This window comes from Pelodiscus sinensis, chromosome 10 (assembly GCF_049634645.1).
Source record: "Pelodiscus sinensis isolate JC-2024 chromosome 10, ASM4963464v1, whole genome shotgun sequence".
In the NCBI taxonomy this organism is placed as follows: Eukaryota; Metazoa; Chordata; order Testudines; family Trionychidae; genus Pelodiscus; species Pelodiscus sinensis.
In genome coordinates this window covers 3,276,307-3,296,047 of record NC_134720.1, presented here as the reverse complement: position 1 = coordinate 3,296,047, position 19,741 = coordinate 3,276,307, and the positions used below count along the sequence as shown (strand labels likewise).

General features: G+C 61.4%; 1 protein-coding gene across 3 annotated transcripts in view; it reads right to left on the bottom strand.

Annotated features, from left to right (window-relative positions):
* DGKG (diacylglycerol kinase gamma) overlaps positions 1-19,741 on the bottom strand; it is a 129,559-nt gene that overhangs the window by 54,026 nt on the left and 55,792 nt on the right. For 2 of the 3 annotated variants that reach the window (XM_075937330.1, XM_075937331.1), the window contains exons 3-7: positions 13,770-13,846; positions 6,765-6,785; positions 5,218-5,383; positions 3,515-3,577; positions 2,031-2,288 (exon numbers count right to left, since the gene is read on the bottom strand). In XM_075937330.1, the coding sequence (XP_075793445.1) occupies positions 2,031-2,288; positions 3,515-3,577; positions 5,218-5,383; positions 6,765-6,785; positions 13,770-13,846 (585 nt within the window). The remainder of the gene's footprint in view (positions 1-2,030; positions 2,289-3,514; positions 3,578-5,217; positions 5,384-6,764; positions 6,786-13,769; positions 13,847-19,741) is intronic. The other variant, XM_075937332.1, reaches the window with a different exon arrangement.

Genomic DNA, 19,741 nt, shown 5'->3' with positions numbered 1-19,741 from the left:
CTGGCCAGCATGACTCTCAGCCACTATAGGGTCACTGACCCATGGATGGAAGCCAAGCCAGGTTGTGTCGGACAAGCCAGTCCCTGAACCACATGCTTTTCTCAGCACCCCACACCAGAGCTGATGGAGGAAATTACAGTGAAAGGGAGAGGGAGGCCGTTAGCTTGCAAGGGGCCCAACCGGACACGGCCTACACGCCACACAGAGCCCACCCCCCCGTCTCTAGGGCCACTGCTGCTGTGTTATTCAGACAGCGAGGGACTGAATGACAGGGAATTTATGTTGCCAGTCGTAAGCCAAGGTGCTTAGCTGCTCTGGCCCTGCTGCGGTCAAAGTCCTGTTGGATGGGACATGGATTGAAACGGAGCCATCCTTCTGCAAAAACACTTCAGAACGGGATTACCCAGGGCAACAGCTGAACTGTAGCTTGTTGCATAAAAAGCCTCCGCCTGAGCTGACTTGATTTTACACATGCATTTTCTGAAAATGCACTAACTGTGAGGTCTAAGGTGAATCTGCAACTCATTGTCGTCTTTGTCAAACCTTGCCACTTGCTGTCATCTTTGTCATCTTTGTAACTCTCAGAAACTTACTGGAAACTGCAACTGTGCAACCTTTGTAACTCTCAGCCACTTTGTTTGTAACTTGCTCTAAACTGCATTCTCCCCTGAGTGGCGGAGGGAGAGAGAGAGTGTGAGTGTGTTTTGTGTTTGAACCTGCAAGGCTAAGGCTGGAGCACATGGCGATGATTATGAAATCATGAAAGCAAACGTGAGTCTGGGAGGCATTAACAGGAGTGTTGTGAGCAAGACACGAGGAGTCATTCTCCCGCTCTGCTCTGTGCTGGTTAGGCCTCAGTTGGAGGATTGTGTCCAGTTCTGGGCATCGCATTTCAAGAAGGATGTGGAGAAATTGGAGAGGGTCCAGAGAAGAGCAACAAGAATGATGAAAGGTCTAGAGAACATGACCTATAAGGGAAGGCTGAAAGAATTGGGTTTGTTTAGTTTAGAAAAGAGAAGACTGAGGGGGGACATGGTAGCCGTTTTCAAGGGTGTTACAAGGAGGAGGGAGAAAACTTGTTCATCTTGGCCTCTGAGGATAGAAGAAGGAGTGATGGGCTTTAACTGCAGCAAGGGAGGTTTAGGTTGGACATTAGGAAAAAGTTCCTAGCTGTCAGGGTGGGGAAACACTGGAATAAATTGCCCAGGGAGGTTGTGGAATCCCCATCTCTGGAGATATTTAAGAGTAGTTAGATAAATGTCTATCAGGGATGGTCTAGACAGTATTTGGTCCTGCCATGAGGGCAGGGGACAGGACTCGATGACCTCTCGAGGTCCCTTCCAGTCCTAGTGTTCTATGATTCTATGATCACAGACTACTGCTTTGCTGGGGCCATACAGACACAATATAAAGACAGGGAGCACATGGGAGACTCTCTCTTTCTTCCCCTGCTCTTGAGAAGCAGCTCTGTCTACAGCCAAGTGTCTTTCCTGACTAGCTCCCCAGCCAGGATGAGCAGACAGACCCTCCAGGATCCACATGCCTTGGCTCCTTCTGCAACCCATATGCCTGTGGAAGAGTGTGAGCGCCTGAGGGCAGGAATGAATGTGTGTGAATGAACGGAGGGGTGTTTGTGCTTGTTTGTGTGAGACACAGAGAGATAGCTGGTTCCCTCTTTAGTTTAAACCTTTGGTGGCAGCTCTATTTTTGTAGTGCATACAGTGGATTGCTAATTCCTCAAACAATAAATCCATACTAGTGTAACCATAGGTGGTCTCCAGTGGGAATTTTTGGGGGTAACACAGTTCATTTACAGATTCAATACAATCCAATTAGGCCTGAATACAGATCTGAACTGGCTAACGCACTACAAAGGCAACTTCCCCTGCTCTTGATATTCACATCTTCCCATCCACTGGGGCGAATGAGCCACATCCCCCCTGACTAGATGAGCTTTGTTAACACTTGATAAGTAACTTCTGCTTTCGCTGGACTTTCGTATCTATAGCCCTGCCGGCGCCAAAGCGTACCTGGGGACTGCGGGCTGAGCACAGACCCGGCGGAGATCTTGGAGGACCCCGAGGAGTTGCGAGCGGAGGGCGTGCCGGCGGTGGATTTCTGAGAGGAGGTCCTGGACCAGTTGGGAGAGGCGTTCACCAGGGCGCCGGGGTGGGATGGAGGCGCGGGGGCCAGAGAAGAGGCTGGCTGCTCTGCGAGGCTAGAGGGGGAGCTCCTGGCCTCCGGAGTGTGTCTGCCCACGGCACTTAAGAGCATTTTCCCATTGATCCCTGCGAGGTGGACACGGTACCATGAAGAGCACGCCACCGACACGCCGAGCCCAGCAGATGGCACCTCAGGCTAAGCCGAAGGAGCAGGCCCCAGCCAGCGGCCCGGAGTCCTGCTGGGGCCTGGCCAGCCCGGCATGGAGAACCCGTTCCGGGGCCGAGCACCTGGGCTGTGTAGCACGTGCCCTGCCCTGCCCTCTGGGGTCAGGCGCCAACCCCAGGCCGCGTGAAATGACAGACAGGGCGGTGTGGCTCCTCCCTCCCTCCAGATGTGGGCTCTGCCTCCTCCCCATCGCCCCTGGGGCCACCCCGCTTGGTCAAGGGACACGGCTCGAGGGGCTCCGTGTGCTCTGAGAACCCCCGCTTGGCATCTCCCCTCCCCCGCTCCCCATTGCTCCGGCCTTCGCCCCGCGGCTGCCTCCCCACGGGGCCTGTCTCCCATCCCCCAGGACTGGTCTGCGTCCCCTCCCTCTCTCCACTTCCCCGAAGGATCTGTGGGGAAGGTCCTATGGGGCTCTGTGCTGCTGCGGAGCAGAGAGCCGGCACTATGGGAGGGGGTACTGCATGGAGAACCTGAGGAGAAGCTGGGCTGGCGAGGAAAGGCCACTATGGAAAAGTCCTACCGGCCGTCACAGGAACGCCATCCCCTGAGCTAGCCCATAATCCCTCTATAACACTGCCAGGGACATAAGTCTCCATGGGACACTTAACCCTGCAGACAGCTGGAACCGAGGCAGGGAGATCCACACCTCAGTATCCCTGCCTGCAGCCCGGCCTGGCCAATGGACCCTGACTGATACGCCTGAGGGCCCACGCTGCTGCCAGTTTCCCCGGCCTCTGAGCTGGGTTCTCTCCAGCATGCTGTCAATTGGCCAGAAGGAGTCACTGGGGTGAGGAAATTCCATCTCCTCTGTAAACCAGCTTCTCACGTTAATCCCTGCATAGGCCAGAGAATTCTGGAGATCTGGGCTTTCGTCTGCACTCAATTGACTTGAGTAATACATTTCCCTGCACTGCAATTCCAGACATACAAAGCTGAACCCTACCAGGCCAGCGATGGTGAGTAGGGGGGTGTTGCAGCAGTCCTTGGTAAACAGGGGAGACAAAGCTGGAACTCAGGCTGGGTGGAAGCCCATTGATTCCTGTCTGTCAGTTGATTGCTTTCCCTCCCGTTTTAGTTGGCCTGCGAGTCCACATATCATGCCATGAGTCACAAACACAGCGGGTACCTGTGACAGGAGCGCAGACCACTTCAGTCTGGATGGAAATGCCCGCATCAATAGATTTCGGCTCTGAGCACATGAGAAAAGGAAAAGAATAAATACACTGACTTTAACCACCATCATCGGAGCATTATGAGAAATCGTGCACGAGTCCCCTCCCCATTTTTTAGCCAAGCTCCCTTTCCTGGAAATGAAAGCCAAGGGAGCGAAGCCTTTAGGAGCAAGATAGGTCCAAGAGCGTTTACCAAAGTTCAGTGGTTGGCCGTGGCCACCTCAACACAGACTCCCGAGCCACGTGAGCCCACTGGCATTCGGTGGAGGATCCGCGATTCGTTGTGGTGCCACAGACACAGAAAAGGCCTGCTCATTTGGCAGTGCCGGAGGAGCTGTGATAGGAACATGCCTTCCCCTCCGGAGCCTGGGGGTGCGCAACTCACGTCAGGGAGCAAAGCGTCCCCTTCCCTCCTGGTGACTCTCACGTTACACTAGCCCATCCCACAGGGCCGCCACGGATACGCGGCACCTCCGGGAGCGCTCGGAGCGCCTGTGGCCCACCCCAGTCCTGAGAGGAACGTGCGGCACTAAGCTGTGCCCAGGGGACGGGCGCCGGGGCCCAGGCGTGTGCAGGCCCTGTCGTGTCGCTGAGGCGGAACGGGGAGGCAATGGCCCAGCTCCAGCCGACGTGCCTCGGCCCAGTCTCCCCTCGGGCAGGCCGCTTGGAGCACGTCAATCCAGCGCTCTGGCCCTCCACTACCCTCCCACTGCCTGGCCCTCACCCTCAACGCTGGGCACGGAGCGGGGCCAGCCGGGGGGGCCGGAATGGGGGGCAGGGACCGTGTCTCCCCCACACTTTTAAGAGCGGGAGGGGCTATGCCACTCACTCTTTATTGGCCGTAACAGTGACTGACAGGGGAGGGGGCGAAGAGGAGCGAGTATTGGGGGGAAGAGGCGGCATGGGAGCAGGGCCTCGGGGGAAGGGGTGGTGTGAGGGCAGGACTCAGGGAGAAAGGGAAGGTGCAGGGGTGGAAATTCAGGAGGAAGGGACTGCATGGGGCGGGACCTCAGGGGAAGGGGCGGGACCTCAGGGGAAGGGGTGGGGCCTCTGGAAAGGGACATGATCTCTGGGAAGGGGCGTGGCCTCTGGGAAGGGGCGTGGCCTCAGGGGAAAGGGCGGGGCTGGGGACCACAGTAGCGGCAGTGGTGGCCGGGAGCTCCAGGCCCGTTTGTATCTCCACACCCCGAGGCAGTTGCCCCCTTCCCTCCCCTTCGGCAGGCCTGGCCACGCCTGATGCCAGCTACAGCAAATGCCACGTGTTCCCGGGCAGTTTTCGACTGGGACACCTGGTGGAAAAGGGACCCTGGCCACTCTGGTCAGTGCCACGGAGCGGGCCATTGAGCGCTGGGTTGGTGCAGGGCAGGCAGGCTCCCCACTCGCGTGGCTCCCGGAAACCGGTGACTCGTCCCTCCAGACCCCAGGCGTAGGGGTGGCCACAGGGGCCCCACACCTTGCCCCTGCCCCGAGCACCAGTCCGCGGCGCGGCGCCACTGCTCTGCCCGGGGCGGGTGGTCATTAGACGCGCCATTTCCCTGGGTGCCAACAATTTACAGTGAGATGGAGACCTGAGCAACTGACGGGTCCTCCCTGACCTGGGAGCGGACCACTGCCGGGCGGGCCCATGGAAGGGCGGGAGCGGGCTGGCGGCGCTTACCCAGGCTGTTGAGCTGCGAGATGCTGGCCCCCGGGCGCGGCGCCTCTGGGGAGCGCTGGCAGATCTTGCGCTTGAAGGACATGAAGAGGTGTTGGCAGAGCTCCTCCGGAATATCCACCTCCAGGTACGTCTTCATGAAGAGCTGGAACCCCTCGTAGTCGATGGGCTGTGGAGGGGACCCATGGGAGGCTGTCACAACGGCCCACGGCTGACACGCTCTGACACGCTCATGGACCAGGCCTGCAGGGTTCCCCAGCCCCCGCCAGCCCCTGCGCCTGAGGGGGATAAAACCGGGGAAGCCACCGCCCCCCCGGCCCGCTGGAACGTGCGCCATCTTGTCTGGAAGATCTCCACAGGACTGCGCATGGGGCCGCCGCTTGGCATTTCCCCCAGCCCCACCCAGAATGTAACCGGCTGCCCTGAAAGCTCTGCCCAAGCTCCCACCGCTGCTCTTGCAGACGTCTGCCCAGTGCCCCCGGCCAGGCTGGGCACAGGGCGAGGCTCCCCGGCCTCCACTGGCCCCGAGAGGAGGAGCTGCCTAGCTCCATGGCCACCGCAGGAAGCAGGTCGCTGGGCCCCGGAGCCTCCCGTTCCTGGAAGGGACGCTGGGAAGCCACCCCCTCGCCTCTTCCCGCACGGCTGGATCTGGCTGGCACCGGCGCGGTCGATGCACGGAGGGGGCCAAGGGAAGCTGCACCCTGCTCTAGCTGGCTCTCCTGCCGAGAGCAGGGTCTCCACGGAGCCCAGGCGGCCCGCTGCTCAGGCGTTGGGGCACAGAGCTGGCTGCTTCGGCTGGGCCGGGGTCCATTCTGCTACCCGCTGACCGCTCCCAGCTCCCAGGCTAGCTCAGCCCACGGGCAGTGGTCACCCCTCGGCGGCAGGCCAGGCCGCTCCCTGAGCAAGCGGCCCTCCAGCGTCTCGCCCTTTGGGCACATCTCAGCCCCGGCACCGCTCTCCCCCAGCTGCCTGCATTTACTCACACAGGAAGTCCTGCCCGACACAGGCCGGGGCCTCGAGGCAAGGACGGCTCTGCTAACATGGTGGCCTGCCCCAAAGCTCCTGCCACAGCCACGCTGTTTCCGTGGCTTGTTTGTGGGTGGTTATGGGGCATGCCCGATAGCCACTGATTTCTGCACTCCCGCGAGCTGTCCCTGACCCTGCGGCGAATGGGTAATGTTGTGTCTTCAGATCACTATGCACGGTGCTGGCAGGAGGGGTTCCCCGGCCGGCCAAGGGGTCTGTACCGTGCTGGTGGCGTGGAGGACTGCTGGGCTGTCTATGGCCTGGCAGGGGCATACCAAACCCCTTTGCGCTGGGAACGGCCGCAGAGGGGAGAGCTGGCTGCCCGGCTCTTTGCTTCCAGGCTTGTGGGAAGCAGCCGTGGGTCTGTTCCTTTCTCCTGGTGCTGACTGGTCACTGGAGACCTTTCTATGGACCCCAGGGGTTACCCTGCCGGGACTTCTAGTGAGTGGGTAGATGCCAGCATGCAAAGCAGACGCTACCAACCTGACCACCCCTAACCCCCGAGAAGCAGGCAGGTCTCTTACTTGGTTGAGGGTGTCTTGCTTCTGCAGCAGACAAGAGTAGAGGAAAGAGAGAGGAGAGATTAGTGAGCGGGTGGCGGGCAGGAGTCCCGGTGGGATGAGCCGACGCTCAGAGACACGCTGCGCAGGGACCGTGCTGCCCTCGTAGCGCACAAGCACCCGGCTGTGCGCGGTTCGCCCGAAAGCCCCGCCTGCTCTCAGAAGAGACGGGGAGGGGGTCTCAGCAGTCGCGGGTAAGCGAGAGAAGTCGAGTCCTCACGGCTGCCGAGAAAAGCTTGGAAATGTGAGCCCGGCAGGCTGCAAAGCTGGGAGGAAAATAAAAAGAACCCGACATCTATTTAAAACCCGCCTGTCTCTCGATTTGGGGGGGGGCTCTCACTTTGTGAGCGTTTGGGGCTGGTCGTGCGGGGGGAAGAGAAGCCCGCGAAGAGTTCAGCTAAAATAATGAAGTGGCCAGTGCCCCAAGGACCCCCCCAACACCCGCCAAGCTCTGTGGGGTGGCTGGCCTAGCAGGCAGCAGGGCCCAGCCCGGCTTTGGCAGTGGCCTCGCTCCTGCAGAACTCGGGAGCAGTCTTGGGAGGAGGCGTGTGAGTCCGGGTGCGGCTCCACCTGCCCCCCCCAGGGGTGGAGGAGGCTGCCAGGCCGAGCACGCCGCAGTGAGGCTGCGGCCCATGCAATGGGGTCACTGAGGGTGGCAGGACGGCGGAAGAACCTCAGAAGGTGAAGGGGAGGCAGGGGGAGGGGAAGACGGGGAGGCAGGAAGGAACAGCCACGGAAGAGAGGAGGTGGAGGGAGGGGAGGAAGGGGAGGCGGGAAGGAACAGCCACGGAAGAGAGGAGGTGGAGGGAGGGGAGGAAGGGGAGGCGGGAAGGAACAGCCACGGAAGAGAGGAGGTGGAGGGAGGGGAGGAAGGGGAGGCGGGAAGGAACAGCCACGGAAGAGAGGAGGTGGAGGGAGGGGAGGAAGGGGAGGCGGGAAGGAACAGCCACGGAAGAGAGGAGGTGGAGGGAGGGGAGGAAGGGGAGGCGGGAAGGAACAGCCACGGAAGAGAGGAGGTGGAGGGAGGAGAGGAAGGGGAGGCAGGAAGGAACAGCCACGGAAGTGGGGAGGTGGAGGAAGGGGAGGAAGGGGAGGCAGGAAGGAACAGCCACGGAAGTGAGGAGGTGGAGGGAGGGGAAGAAGGGGAGGCAGGAAGGAACAGCCACGGAAGTGAGGAGGTGGAGGGAGGGGAGGATGGGGAGGCAGGAAGGAACAGCCACGGAATAGAGGAGGTGGAGGGAGGGGAGGAAGGGGAGGCAGGAAGGAACAGCCACGGAAGAGAGGAGGTGGAGGGAGGGGAGGAAGGGGAGGCAGGAAGGAACAGCCACGGAAGAGAGGAGGTGGAGGGAGGGGAGGAAGGGGAGGCAGGAAGGAACAGCCACGGAAGTGAGGAGGTGGAGGGAGGGGAGGATGGGGAGGCGGGAAGGAACAGCCACGGAAGTGAGGAGGTGGAGGGAGGAGAGGAAGGGGAGGCGGGAAGGAACAGCCACGGAAGTGAGGAGGTGGAGGGAGGGGAAGAAGGGGAGGCAGGAAGGAACAGCCACGGAAGTGAGGAGGTGGAGGGAGGGGAGGATGGGGAGGCGGGAAGGAACAGCCACGGAAGTGAGGAGGTGGAGGGAGGAGAGGAAGGGGAGGCAGGAAGGAACAGCCACGGAAGTGAGGAGGTGGAGGGAGGGGAAGAAGGGGAGGCAGGAAGGAACAGCCACGGAAGTGGGGAGGTGGAGGGAGGGGAGGAAGGGGAGGCAGGAAGGAACAGCCACGGAAGTGAGGAGGTGGAGGGAGGAGAGGAAGGGGAGGCAGGAAGGAACAGCCACGGAAGTGAGGAGGTGGAGGGAGGAGAGGAAGGGGAGGCAGGAAGGAACAGCCATGGAAGTGAGGAGGTGGAGGGAGGAGAGGAAGGGGAGGCAGGAAGGAACAGCCACGGAAGTGGGGAGGTGGAGGGAGGGGAGGAAGGGGAGGCAGGAAGGAACAGCCACGGAAGTGGGGAGGTGGAGGGAGGGGAGGAAGGGGAGGCAGGAAGGAACAGCCACGGAAGTGAGGAGGTGGAGGGAGGGGAGGATGGGGAGGCAGGAAGGAACAGCCACGGAAGTGGGGAGGTGGAGGGAGGGGAGAAAAGGGAGGCGGGAAGGAACAGCCAGGGAAGCGGGGAGGTGGAGGGAGGAGAGGAAGCGGAGGCGGGAAGGAACAGCCACGTGAGGTTGGGGAGGGGAGGAACAGCCACGGAAGTGGGGAGGCGGGGGTCACGAGAAGAGCAGGGAGCCAGGAGCCGAAGTCAGATGACGACTCTGGAGCAGGCAGATGAGGAACCAGGCAGCCGGCTGGGCGCAGGGATAAGCCAGCGCAGAGGTAACAGCTTGGGGGACAGAGGGAAAGGGAAAACATCGGCCAGCTGGCCACCAGGGTCCAGAAAGCAGATGACCACAGATCCAGACACAGCCATCCTCGATCCACCATGGCCTTGAGCCAGGGTCTCAGCTGGGGCCTTCTGGCCTCTGGCGGGGGCAAGCCCCACCTTCCTTTCCGTCAGGGGTAGGTGTGGGGCGGCGGGCCTGGAGTGTGAGCTTTCCCCAGTTCCAGCAGCCCACCAGCCCCCTCCCCGTGCTAAAGAAGAGGACCCGCTGGCAGGGTGCACCCTGGCCTGACTGGGTTGATGGAGTTGGGTTGGTCCTGCTCTGGGCAGGGGGCTGGACTCGGTGACTCTCGAGGTCTCCTCCCTCCCTGGGATTCTGTGGCCTCTCCGACTCGGCCACGGGGACGTATTTCGCACTGGCTGACACCACGGTTGGCACAAGCAGGGCTCTTGCCTGCCTGGCTGGAATCGGAGGGCAGCTAAGACCTGGAGCGTGTCACTAAACAATCCGGACATCGTGACCACGAAGGGAGCTTTATGTTCTTCTCCCCACATGGCGCCCGGCAATCGGCTCTCCTGGGCTCCTCCGCGGCTGTCGCTTGACAGAGCCGCACCATGGCCCTCGGCGGGAGAGATTCCAACCTTGCAACCAAGTTTCCTCTCCCTAGCTGCAATGAACCATGAGTCATCACGTGCCCCAATGGGGCAGCGTGGGTGGGTGGAGCCCTGGGGTGTGTTTTATCCTATCCCCGGCAGCTCACTTTTATCACCCAGAAACGTCCCTGCCGTTTCCTTCTGTTGCTCAAACAACCTTTGGCAGCCGCACACAGAAACAAGGCTGAGGGGCGTTGTAAAGGCCTCCGCACACAAAGCATGTGTCACCGGAGCTCCAGGCGCAAGTCACTTGGCTCTTTGTCTCCCTGAGCCTGTTGTCCAGGCCTTGCTCGGTAAGGTCTGAGCCACCTTTGTGGGCGGGAGCGTGGCAGAGAGTTAAACCTTGGCAGAGATCAAGAACCGATTGGAAAACTCACTAGCCCCCCTAGGTCATTGGTGGTGGGCAGGGGAGGGGGGGTGAGGGGGGGTTGCTGGTCCTAAAGCCAAAGCAGGTTTGCTAAGCCATGATCTAACACAACTCGATCCAAGGCCCTTTTTTTAAAAAAAATTAACAGAGATTGCCTGTCTCCCAGAGCCGGAAGGGACCTTGAGAGGTCATTGAGTCCAGTCCCCTGCCCTCATGGCAGGACCAAGGACCATCCCTGACAAATGTTTGCCCCAAATTGCCTCTGCAAGGATTGAACTCACCACCCTGGGTTTAGCAGGCCAATGCTCAAACCATCAACCTATCCCTCCCCCCTTAGTCCCCTGGCTTGTAGGGAAAGGACACAGGCTGCACAGAAGCCTCAGCCCAGAGACCACCAGGCTGGGGTTACTGGCCTGCCTTGGAGCAGCGGACAGAGACTTTGTGGATTCCCTCCCGGGACCCGCGTAGGGCCTCAAGAAGGAGGCGTAACAATGAGCCGGAGACAGGGGGCTCTAGCCGCGTGCTGACAGCATCCATAGTCACTCCAGTCCCAATTAACGCCCCGGAAGGACCAGAGAGGCATAGAAGTAACGAGCAGCGGTGGCAGGAGAGTGCAGCCCGGGGGCAGTAACGAGCCAGCGTCCGTGTGCCGATGGGGAGGGCGGCGTGCAGGGGCAGCGCGGGAGATGGATGCTCGCAGCTGGAGGGAGCTGCACCATCGGCTCTTCACGGAGCCTCCGGCGTCCCTTCTTTTGGCTCACTGCAGCCCCGGGGATTTGGGGACCAGACAGACGCTGGCGCATTCAATGGAGTTCAGAGAAGAGCAACAAAACCCTCGGGGCTGGCAGGACCCATTCCGGAGGAAAGACTGGAGAGCTGAGTCCGTGGATGGCGTGGCCAAGGGACAGCGGCGGGAGAGAGGGTGGCAGGCCCTGGACGGGTGCAAACAGCAGGAGAGGAGAAGAAATGAACAGGAGAGGGTCTAACCATCCAGTGAAGGATTCCTCCCCACTGCACCCTCGCCAGCGTCTAACGTCCTACGGGAAGGAACAGGAATCCCGTTGCCATCTCCAATGCCCGGTCCGTACGCCCCCGTCTTCGCCGGGCCGCAAGCTTCACACACATGCTCCTTTTGAAGCAGCCGGAGAAGTGGGACCTCTGAGAGCAGTGGGAGGAGCAATTCTGCCAGGACGGTTTTGAAGATGCTCGGGAGGGGGAGAGGGAGACAGGGAGCAAACCCACTAAGCTTTCCCCTGGTGGTGCCAGCGCAGGCGGGAGGAAGGGGCCACGGGGCGTCTCCCCTACGAATGGCCGGGAATAAGCGCAGGCGGCAGCTCTTGCTCTGCTCAATTACGAAGAGACGCTGAGGAAATTTTTCACTTGGGTCCACTCGCCCTCTCCCGCAGCCGACCGGCATTTCGAGGCCGTTTGACAGGGAATTAGTCGTTACCGTAACTTCCCCCGAAGGCTTCCCACCTCCGCGGCCCGCCCTGAATCCACGGGACATGCTCGCGGCGAGAGACGCGTCCTAGGCGGGGCACAGCCAGAGGCAAGCTCGGCACGAGGCAGCTGAGACACACTGAAGTCCGCTCGCCCCGCGTGCGCTCCTAAATACCCGTCCTCTCTCTCCAACACGCTCTCACTCGCTGCTCCTCACGAGGCCTTTTCTTGCTCTGTCCCGTGTGGGTATCTTCAGGGACAGAAACTTCCCCCGAGCCCTCCCGGGCCGGCTCCTTGTCTAAAGTCCATCTGTGTTCTCTGGCTCTGGAGCCTGCGGTCTCCTGCTCAGCTCTGCCCCCTCCACCGCCTCTCCGAGCTGACGGCTTCCAACGATTCTAACCCACTAGTGCCCGCTCACGGCCCTTTCCTCCCCGCCCGCCGCCTCCATCCACAACGCCCAGCCCTCCGAGGAGACGGGCGAGAAGGGGCAGGCGCTTCCCGGACCGAGTCGGACTGGCGGGGGAGCCCGGCCACGCAGGGAGAAATCGGGGCGAGGGGACTTTTGTCTGCAAGGAGCGACGCTGCAGGCAGGACTTGTGAAACCTCGCCCGCGGCTCCGTCCGTCCTCGAGGCCGAGTGGCTTCCGGCCTAGCTCTGCTGTCAATGCCCCACACTGTAGCTCTTCAGGGCCTTGGGCCCCTTCCCCCCGCTTGCGGAAGCTGGGTAGCTGCCCCTTTCTCAGGGTGTCAGCAAACACCAGCCCTCGCCCTGGACAATAGCTGGAAGCAGTGAAGGCAGAGGCGATGAGTGGGGGAGGGCGGGCATGCAGGGCCATGTGTCCCCCAAATGCCGTGGGGGGAAGGGGCCAGCAGAGCCATCTTGTCCAGGGGAAACTGCTGTGGGCCCTAGGCTTTGGGGGCCCCGTGGGGCCCACAGTGGCTCAGGCACTAGCAGGGGGGCCGGCCCCAGCAGTGTGGGTTGGGCCCAGCCCCACACTCACCGGCAGCAGGAAGCCACCAGACTCAGCGGGGCTGGGAGCTGGGGCAGCAGAGTGGGCTGGGTCTGTGTCGCTCCACTTCCCGCTGCCAGAGCCACGGTGTGGGGCCAGAGACAGCAGGCCACGCCCCCACTCATCCACCAGGCCACGCCCCCGCTCATCCACCAGGCCACGCCCCCGCTCATCCACCAGGCCACGCCCCCGCTCATTCACCAGGCCACGCCACTCCAAGGAAGAGGCGGGGAAGGGACAGAGCGGGCGGGGGGCAGTTCACGCCACAGAGGGGAGGGGGCAAAGATCAGACACGTGTGTACATGGTGGCAACTCCGCCAACCCGTGGAGTCCGGATATCCCTGGCGGAGGGGACGGGACGGCGGTGAACTCCCCTCTCTGGGACAGGCATGGAGGGCCGTTGCGATGCACAGCCCAGCTACAGAGAGCGAGTCCCTCTCCGATACCGGGACCACGGCCCGGCCCTCAACGCTTGCATTCAAAGGGGGCAAACAGGAGTCAGCCGTGCTCCCTGGGGCTATCCCACTGTGACCCCCAAGCCTCCCCGTCCTGCCTGAAGACCGTCTCCCCCAACCCACCGCTCCGCCTCCATCTCCGAAGGGCGGCAGGGCCAGTCCCGAGCGGCGCTGCGGCCCACCGCAGGCCCGTGGAATGCTGGGAAGTCCAAGTGACCAGCTCCAGGAGCTGCCCTGGTTAAAGAGCTACTTGCTTTCGGTCAAGGGCGTGGGTGGCCGGGGCTGCCTGGGGAGCTGTCTGCGAGCTCTGCTGTGAACCCACGTGCCAGTCTGAAGAAGCACGGGGCTCCCGCAGCTCCAGGGACCAGCGAGCCGCAGGGAGAGGCAGGCGTGGCCAGAGGCCGGCCATTGTCGTTCAGATCTGTTTTCTCTGAAATTAGTGCTAAAGGAACGTCAGCTCCTGCTGTCACCGCCCTGGGAGACCGGACCCCCACGGGCTCCACGCACATCGGGCCTGCCGAGGAGAAGGAGAGCCCCACGGCTCCATCCTTAGGGAACGGGTGGCACAAGACTTGGAAAGACCGGCGAGGGGGAGGCTCGTAGCTGTGTCACACTCCTCAGCCTTCCTGGCCTGTCGGAAGGGGAAGAGTTCGCAAGACCCGATATTCGGACACTCCCCTGTAACCCTCCTTACCTGCTCTGGGTTGTATTTGGAGAGGACCCCGTCCCCTTGGAACTCTTCCAGGACATCCTTCAGCTTCTTAGTGGAATCTAGGAGGACACAACCTCGTGTTACTCCCCGCCATGCGGACACGCGGAGCCGGCTCTTCATCTGGCCGGGAGAACCCTTGGCGGCCAAGCAAGCTGTGGGGTCACAAGCTCGCCCGGTGATAGGAAACCACCCGTTGGCAGCAGGACAGCGAGAGGCCTCGCGTGCTAGGAACGGTCCCGCCTACTTCTCCACCCGCCATCCCCCTTCTCCGCGGCCCCCCAGGCACCCAGAGTTTCACCTCCTCCTCCCCTTCCAAACGCCTCGCTCTTTATCGCGGACCTCCCGCTCTAGCGTCACTCCAGTGGGGGGCGGCGCTGCCAGGCACTGGGCCCCGGCGGAGAAGAGGGGCTGTCGGGCTGGTGAACGCGAGGGGGCACGCGGATGAAAGCGTCAGCAGACGAAGGAGACACCAAACGCGGAAATGCAGCCAGATCCCAGGAGGAGGGAATCCCCCGATCTCTCTGCGGGAATGCTCCCCAGGGGAGCAAGGAGCGGCTGAGATATTCCAACTGCAGCGTCATGCAAAACTGGGGGACTCCCGGGGTGCCGTTACCGTGGGGACGTGGCCAGCAGCCAAGCCAGTCTCCACAGGCGGGAGAGAAACGCCCGACTGCACCACCCCACAAGGACAACGCCTCTGTTTTGAGGGAGGGATGTAACAGTATCGGCGATGAACCCAGTATCCAACCAGCAAAAGCTTAGAGGTTAATGCTATAGACGACAAGCATTTCGCTCCCTCCACCCTGGCCAGTTCATTTTTTGCAGGCTGGCTGTAGGGTTACCAGGTAGTCCCAAAAAACATACCAGACACACTTGATCGGGAAGGGGGGGAGGGACCAGCCGGGAGGGGAGCAGGGCTGGCCTGGAGGAAGGGGGGGACCCGGAGGAAGTGGGGGACTGGGAGGAAGGGGGGGACCGGGAACCAGAGCTAGTGGGGGGGGGCAATGGAGCTGATTGGGGGAGGGGTGGCCAGCAGTGGGGGGGTCGGGGGCAGCAGGGCTGGCCAGGGGAGGGGTGGCCGGCAGGAAGCAGAGCTGGCCTGGGGGGAGCGAATCGGCCGGCAGGGAGCGGGACCGACCCGGGCGTGTGCAGATTCCAGGGCGCTGCCCATCCCGCGCACGGTCCTGGCGAAGCGAGTCCGGCTGCGGCTTCACCAGCGCTTAGGAGCAGGGACTGGGCTTCCCCATCTCCTCTCATGCAACCAGGGCTCCCAGCGCCGATCGCGCCCCGCCTCCCAGCCACTCCCCCCGCCCCTGCCAGGCTCCCGTCTAGCGCCCCGCCGGAAAACCAGCAAACACTGCACCTTGCACGTGTCCGGGATTTTCTCCATTTTTTTAACTGGACAGAGGCCCCCAAAACCGGACTGTCCGGTAGAAAACCGGACACCTGGCAACCCTCGCTAGCCAGCAGCCCAGCTTGGTTCTGGCTCGCAGCGGCTGCCTGCCCCACTGGGGACTATAGACTAGTCAACTAACCGCTAAGAATTCATGAGGTTACTCGACTATTCAATGAACCGATATCTAGCACCCCTCGTTTGAGGTGCTGGCTGCAGACCGGGTATCACGCCGCAACGTCACTTGATGTTCTACGCAGGAAACAAGCAGCCCTCACAGGACGGGGCATTTTTAATGGGCCATACGCCTCACGACCCGCTGAATCTACCTCGGACAATAGTGCACACGGGGGCCAGGCCAGGAGGCTCAAGGGGGCAGGAAACAGAGGACGGCCGCCCCACCGTCGCTGGGCCCGCTTCACTGCCAGGTTCTCCTCAGACACCAGTTTCCTGCTGACTCTTGCCCTCAGAAGCCCTTGTCCTGGCAGGGGGCACTGAGGAGAGGGAGGCAAATCAGCACAAGACTAGAAAAATCGCCTGCCTGGAATCGGAGGCTGGCGAGGCCCCAGTGGAATCTCCTGCCCCTGCAAGTCGAGGGGAGCCAGCGAGGCGCAACCTGCCGTCGCTACAAGGTGGGCAAAGCCAGGCAGAGCCTCCGTGCTGGGAGAGCGGTGCCTGCGAGCAGGATGGCGATCCTGCACTGAGGGGTGATGTTGCCGTTGGGGCGTGGCGCTGCGGGGAGCCTGGCGTGCGGCTGGCGATGGGCGTAGAGGAGGGCACGGCACAGACCGGGGAGCAGCCATCTTGATGCGCTGGCCTGGCCAGGGTGCCACCAGCTGGACGGCAAGGAAGCACCTTGGCAGGACAGGGACCCGGACCCGGTGCCCGTCTCTGAGCGCCGGGAGTGGGGCCCGCTGGACTGCAATCCCCTCTGTGCATGCCCTGCACACTCGCCGCTGGCCTCAGACCACGGCCACGTCACGTGTGGGCCACTCGTGAGCGACTGGTCTGGGCAGCGTCTCAGGGAATGGCCCAGCGGGGGTGTCCCACGTCCGGGCCGTGGCAGCGTTGGCTCCTGGAGGCTGTGGGGCTACGCCCCGCGCCCGGGGCACACACCAGGGAAGGCGACTTGCCCACAGACAGACAGCTGGCCAAGGAACCCCCCCCGGGGGGGGGGGGGGAACCAGGATCCTGTGACTCACTGCCAGCATGCGGCCTGGTGCCAGGTTCCTCCAAGCCTTCCCCTCGGACCCCAGCCTGCCCCCTTCTCCCTGCTGCTGAACCCAGCTCACCCCCAGCTCACCTCACCCCTCCACGTCCCCCCAGCACTGCGCCCCCCACATCCTGCAGCACATCTCCCCTGCCTGCTGCTCTGGGGAAGGGGGACTTCTACCCGGCTGGGGGGGCTGCCACGACAGCCGTTCTGTCCCTGTCTTTCTGCTGCCCTCCCTCGCCGGCGCGATAGCCGGCTACAGCAGGGGACGTGGCAGCTGCCTCGGTTTCCCTCCGCTCAGCTGGCAGGTGGGCGAGGAAGCCACGTTCCACCTGCATGGGAGGGACCCCGAGTCGCCCCTGTTAGGGACTCACACGAGCAGAGGGCAGGGCAGAGTGAGCGGACGCCAGAGCAAGGGGGCATGGGACTCCCCAGCCTGGACGAGGGGGGCCCGGGTGGGAAGGATGCCCAGGTCAGGCGAGGGGCAGGCCAGGCAAAGTGGCGGAGGACCCAGAGGAGAGGGAGGGCCCGTGGGACGGGAAGGGAGGAGTCTGGGGCCCGGGCATGGTGAGGCCCAGGTGTGGCACCGAGGTCCAGCCGAAGAGCGGAGCCGGAGCGAGCCGGGCCAGTACAAGAGTCCCAGACGCACCAGAGAAAAGTAGACCCGGGATGAAACTCGGGAGGAGCAAGGGCTTCCCAGGGCATGGGACTCTTGAGGGCGGGAGGGGCCGAAGTCGGTCGCTTGGCCGCGGAGGCAGCGCACGACACCACACCCCGTGGTGGACCAGCGGGGGAGCTCGCAGCTGGCCCGGAACCAGGAGGGCTGGGCCGAGCGGCTGAGCACTGGGCCGGAGGTGCTGGGTCTCAGGAACGCGATGCTAAGGACGAAGGGGGCTCCCACCCATTCGTGCGGGTGGGGCTCGGACGCCGGCTCTGAGTGCCAGAGAGAGCCCTCGCGAGAGAGCTCCCGGCCTCTGGCACGCGGGCCGGCTGCGCCTCTGCTCTCGCCTCCAGGCCGGCCCGGGAAAACGACATCTCCGCGGGACGCTGCCCACGAGCCTGGCACTGCTTGTGCGGCTCTCCGGCCTCCTCTCCCGCGGGTCCCCGGCAGCCAGGCGGCTGTGGGTGGCCGCACCAGTCCCCACCCTCCAGCTGTAGGGCGGGGGAAAGACTCCACAGGAGTCTCTCGTCCCTGCCTCTGTGCCCAGCTGGAGCTGGAGGCTTCCTCGTTACTCAAACGACTCGACAGCGTAACAACAACCCGTCCCTCCCAACCCCCACCTCCCACCCGCCGTTGTTTTTCCCTCCAGCCCTTCACTGAGTCTCTCGCGGAGACGGACTGTCTGCCAGAGGGGAATTATTCGTGCCAGCGGGAGTGTAAGGGAGCCTGTTTGTCTCCCCTGAGAGCTTTAGATTAGCAGAGTTCGCTGCGATTGCAGAGGGACCCAGGAACCCAAAGAGCAGGCATTTCCGCAGCCCCTTCGCACCCTGCCTGGCTATCCCGGCTTCAGAAGCAGTTAGATTAGCAGACTAGACATCCCTGTTTAGTCCCGTGCCATTACTGGCTCCTAGGGATGTTTTTGCTGCACTAAAATCCTATAACCAGGCTGCTCAGAATCAAAACGATCTGTTTCCGATAACAGTGAAATGTAGATCAGCGCCCACAGATTAAAACAGAACGAGGCTGGTCAAATTAAGGACATGCACGATTTAAACACGAGGCCCTGTAAATGAGACGTTAGGATAAACGTGTGTTTTACGTAGTTCTCTGAATTCACTGGTACAACTGGTCTGTCGGGGCATGTCCTTTTCGGCCTCCGATTGTAACCCACCTTTCTCTTACTATATGGAAGGATGTTGCACATTCATAAACCCGTTAGCAGGCAGATCCCTGCACTTGCTACTGGGGAACACGGGACAAGACAGAGTGGGGTCTGGAAATCGGCAGATTACTCACAGTTTTGTGATATACGTTTCCCTTGATAGTGCTATGGTAATTCTAACATAGATAAGGTGAGTCATTTTCTCCATCAAACTAAGCTCTTGAGTTTCCAGACGCAGCATTTCTTGCCAACCCTCAGTTAAAATGAAGACGTTGCGTATCTTTTTTGGACTAAGCAATATCATGGTTATTTTATGATCCAAGCTTAAATAAAACAGAACCCCCTAGCTGAAGCAGCGGAACTTGAGTCAGATGCGGAAAATTCCACAGACATCACTGCTTCCCAAACACTAGCTGTACTTTGCAATGTTTTCTTTGCTTGTTTCTTCTTAATGCCTTTCTTGGCTCTTTGTTTCCTGAATGGCCACGAAGGTGCAAATCTCATTCTTTATAAATGTTCACGATGGAATGTTTTGCGCCTTTCTGACTCGTCTCTGGGGTGTTCCCTTTGGTAGACTTTCCAATGCGCGAATTTCCTTCTTTAGAGAAGACTTTCTATGTGAATTATTACTAGACCCCTGCAATTTCTCCTCTGCAAAGGGGTGTATGCAGAACTGCTGCGAAGAATGAATAGAAACAAACTTTAAAACCAGCTGTATTTTCAGCTCTTTAAAAACAGAGGGCACACCACCGGTCTGCTTTTCTCTGTTTACGGGATTGACAAATGGGTGAGCTGGCGAAACTTCATATTAACAAACCCACGGGGCACTTTATACATTGATCAGTTTTATTGAAGAGTGAGCTACTTTGCACTCGCAGCTAATTGGGTGGCATGCAGGGGGGCTGACAGACTTGCTGGGTCCCTAGGCAAGGTGTGAGGAGTCTGGAAGGGGCGGGGCCTCAGGTGGAAGGGGCGGGGCTGGGGCCAGACAGCCCTCAGTGCCCCCCCGGAGTGCACCACTCTGCTCCCTCCTGGAGCATGCACCATCTGGAACATGCGCTGCGGTCACTGAAAGGGCTCAGGGCTCCAGTGGCCACCACTCCTGCGGCAGCGGCGGCCAGGAATCCTGGGCCCTTTTGAATCACTGAGCTGTGGGGCAACTGCCCCCTTTGCTCCCCCCGGGTTGGCAGGCCTGGTGGCGTGTAATCTGGCTATGGCAGGGCAAGCTGGTCCTTTAAGGGCCTTTGGGCCCAGTCCCACCTGCGTCTGGCTTTCCCCTGAATCGCGGGGCATCCGGAGGTGGATGCAGGCTGCTCTAGAAGGAGCTCCCCTTCTCTCGGCCCGGGAGTGGGGTGCAGATTTGGGGAGGGGGGTTTGAGAGGACGGAGGAGCGCAGAGCAGGGCTATCAACCAACCCCTGAGGCAGTGCCCAGCCCCAGAGACAAGAGCAGCCTCTGCACTGAGCAGCCAAGGAATCGCAGAGGGCAGCGTGAGCGTGGAGAGGCCCGGAAAGACGCCGCCGCGG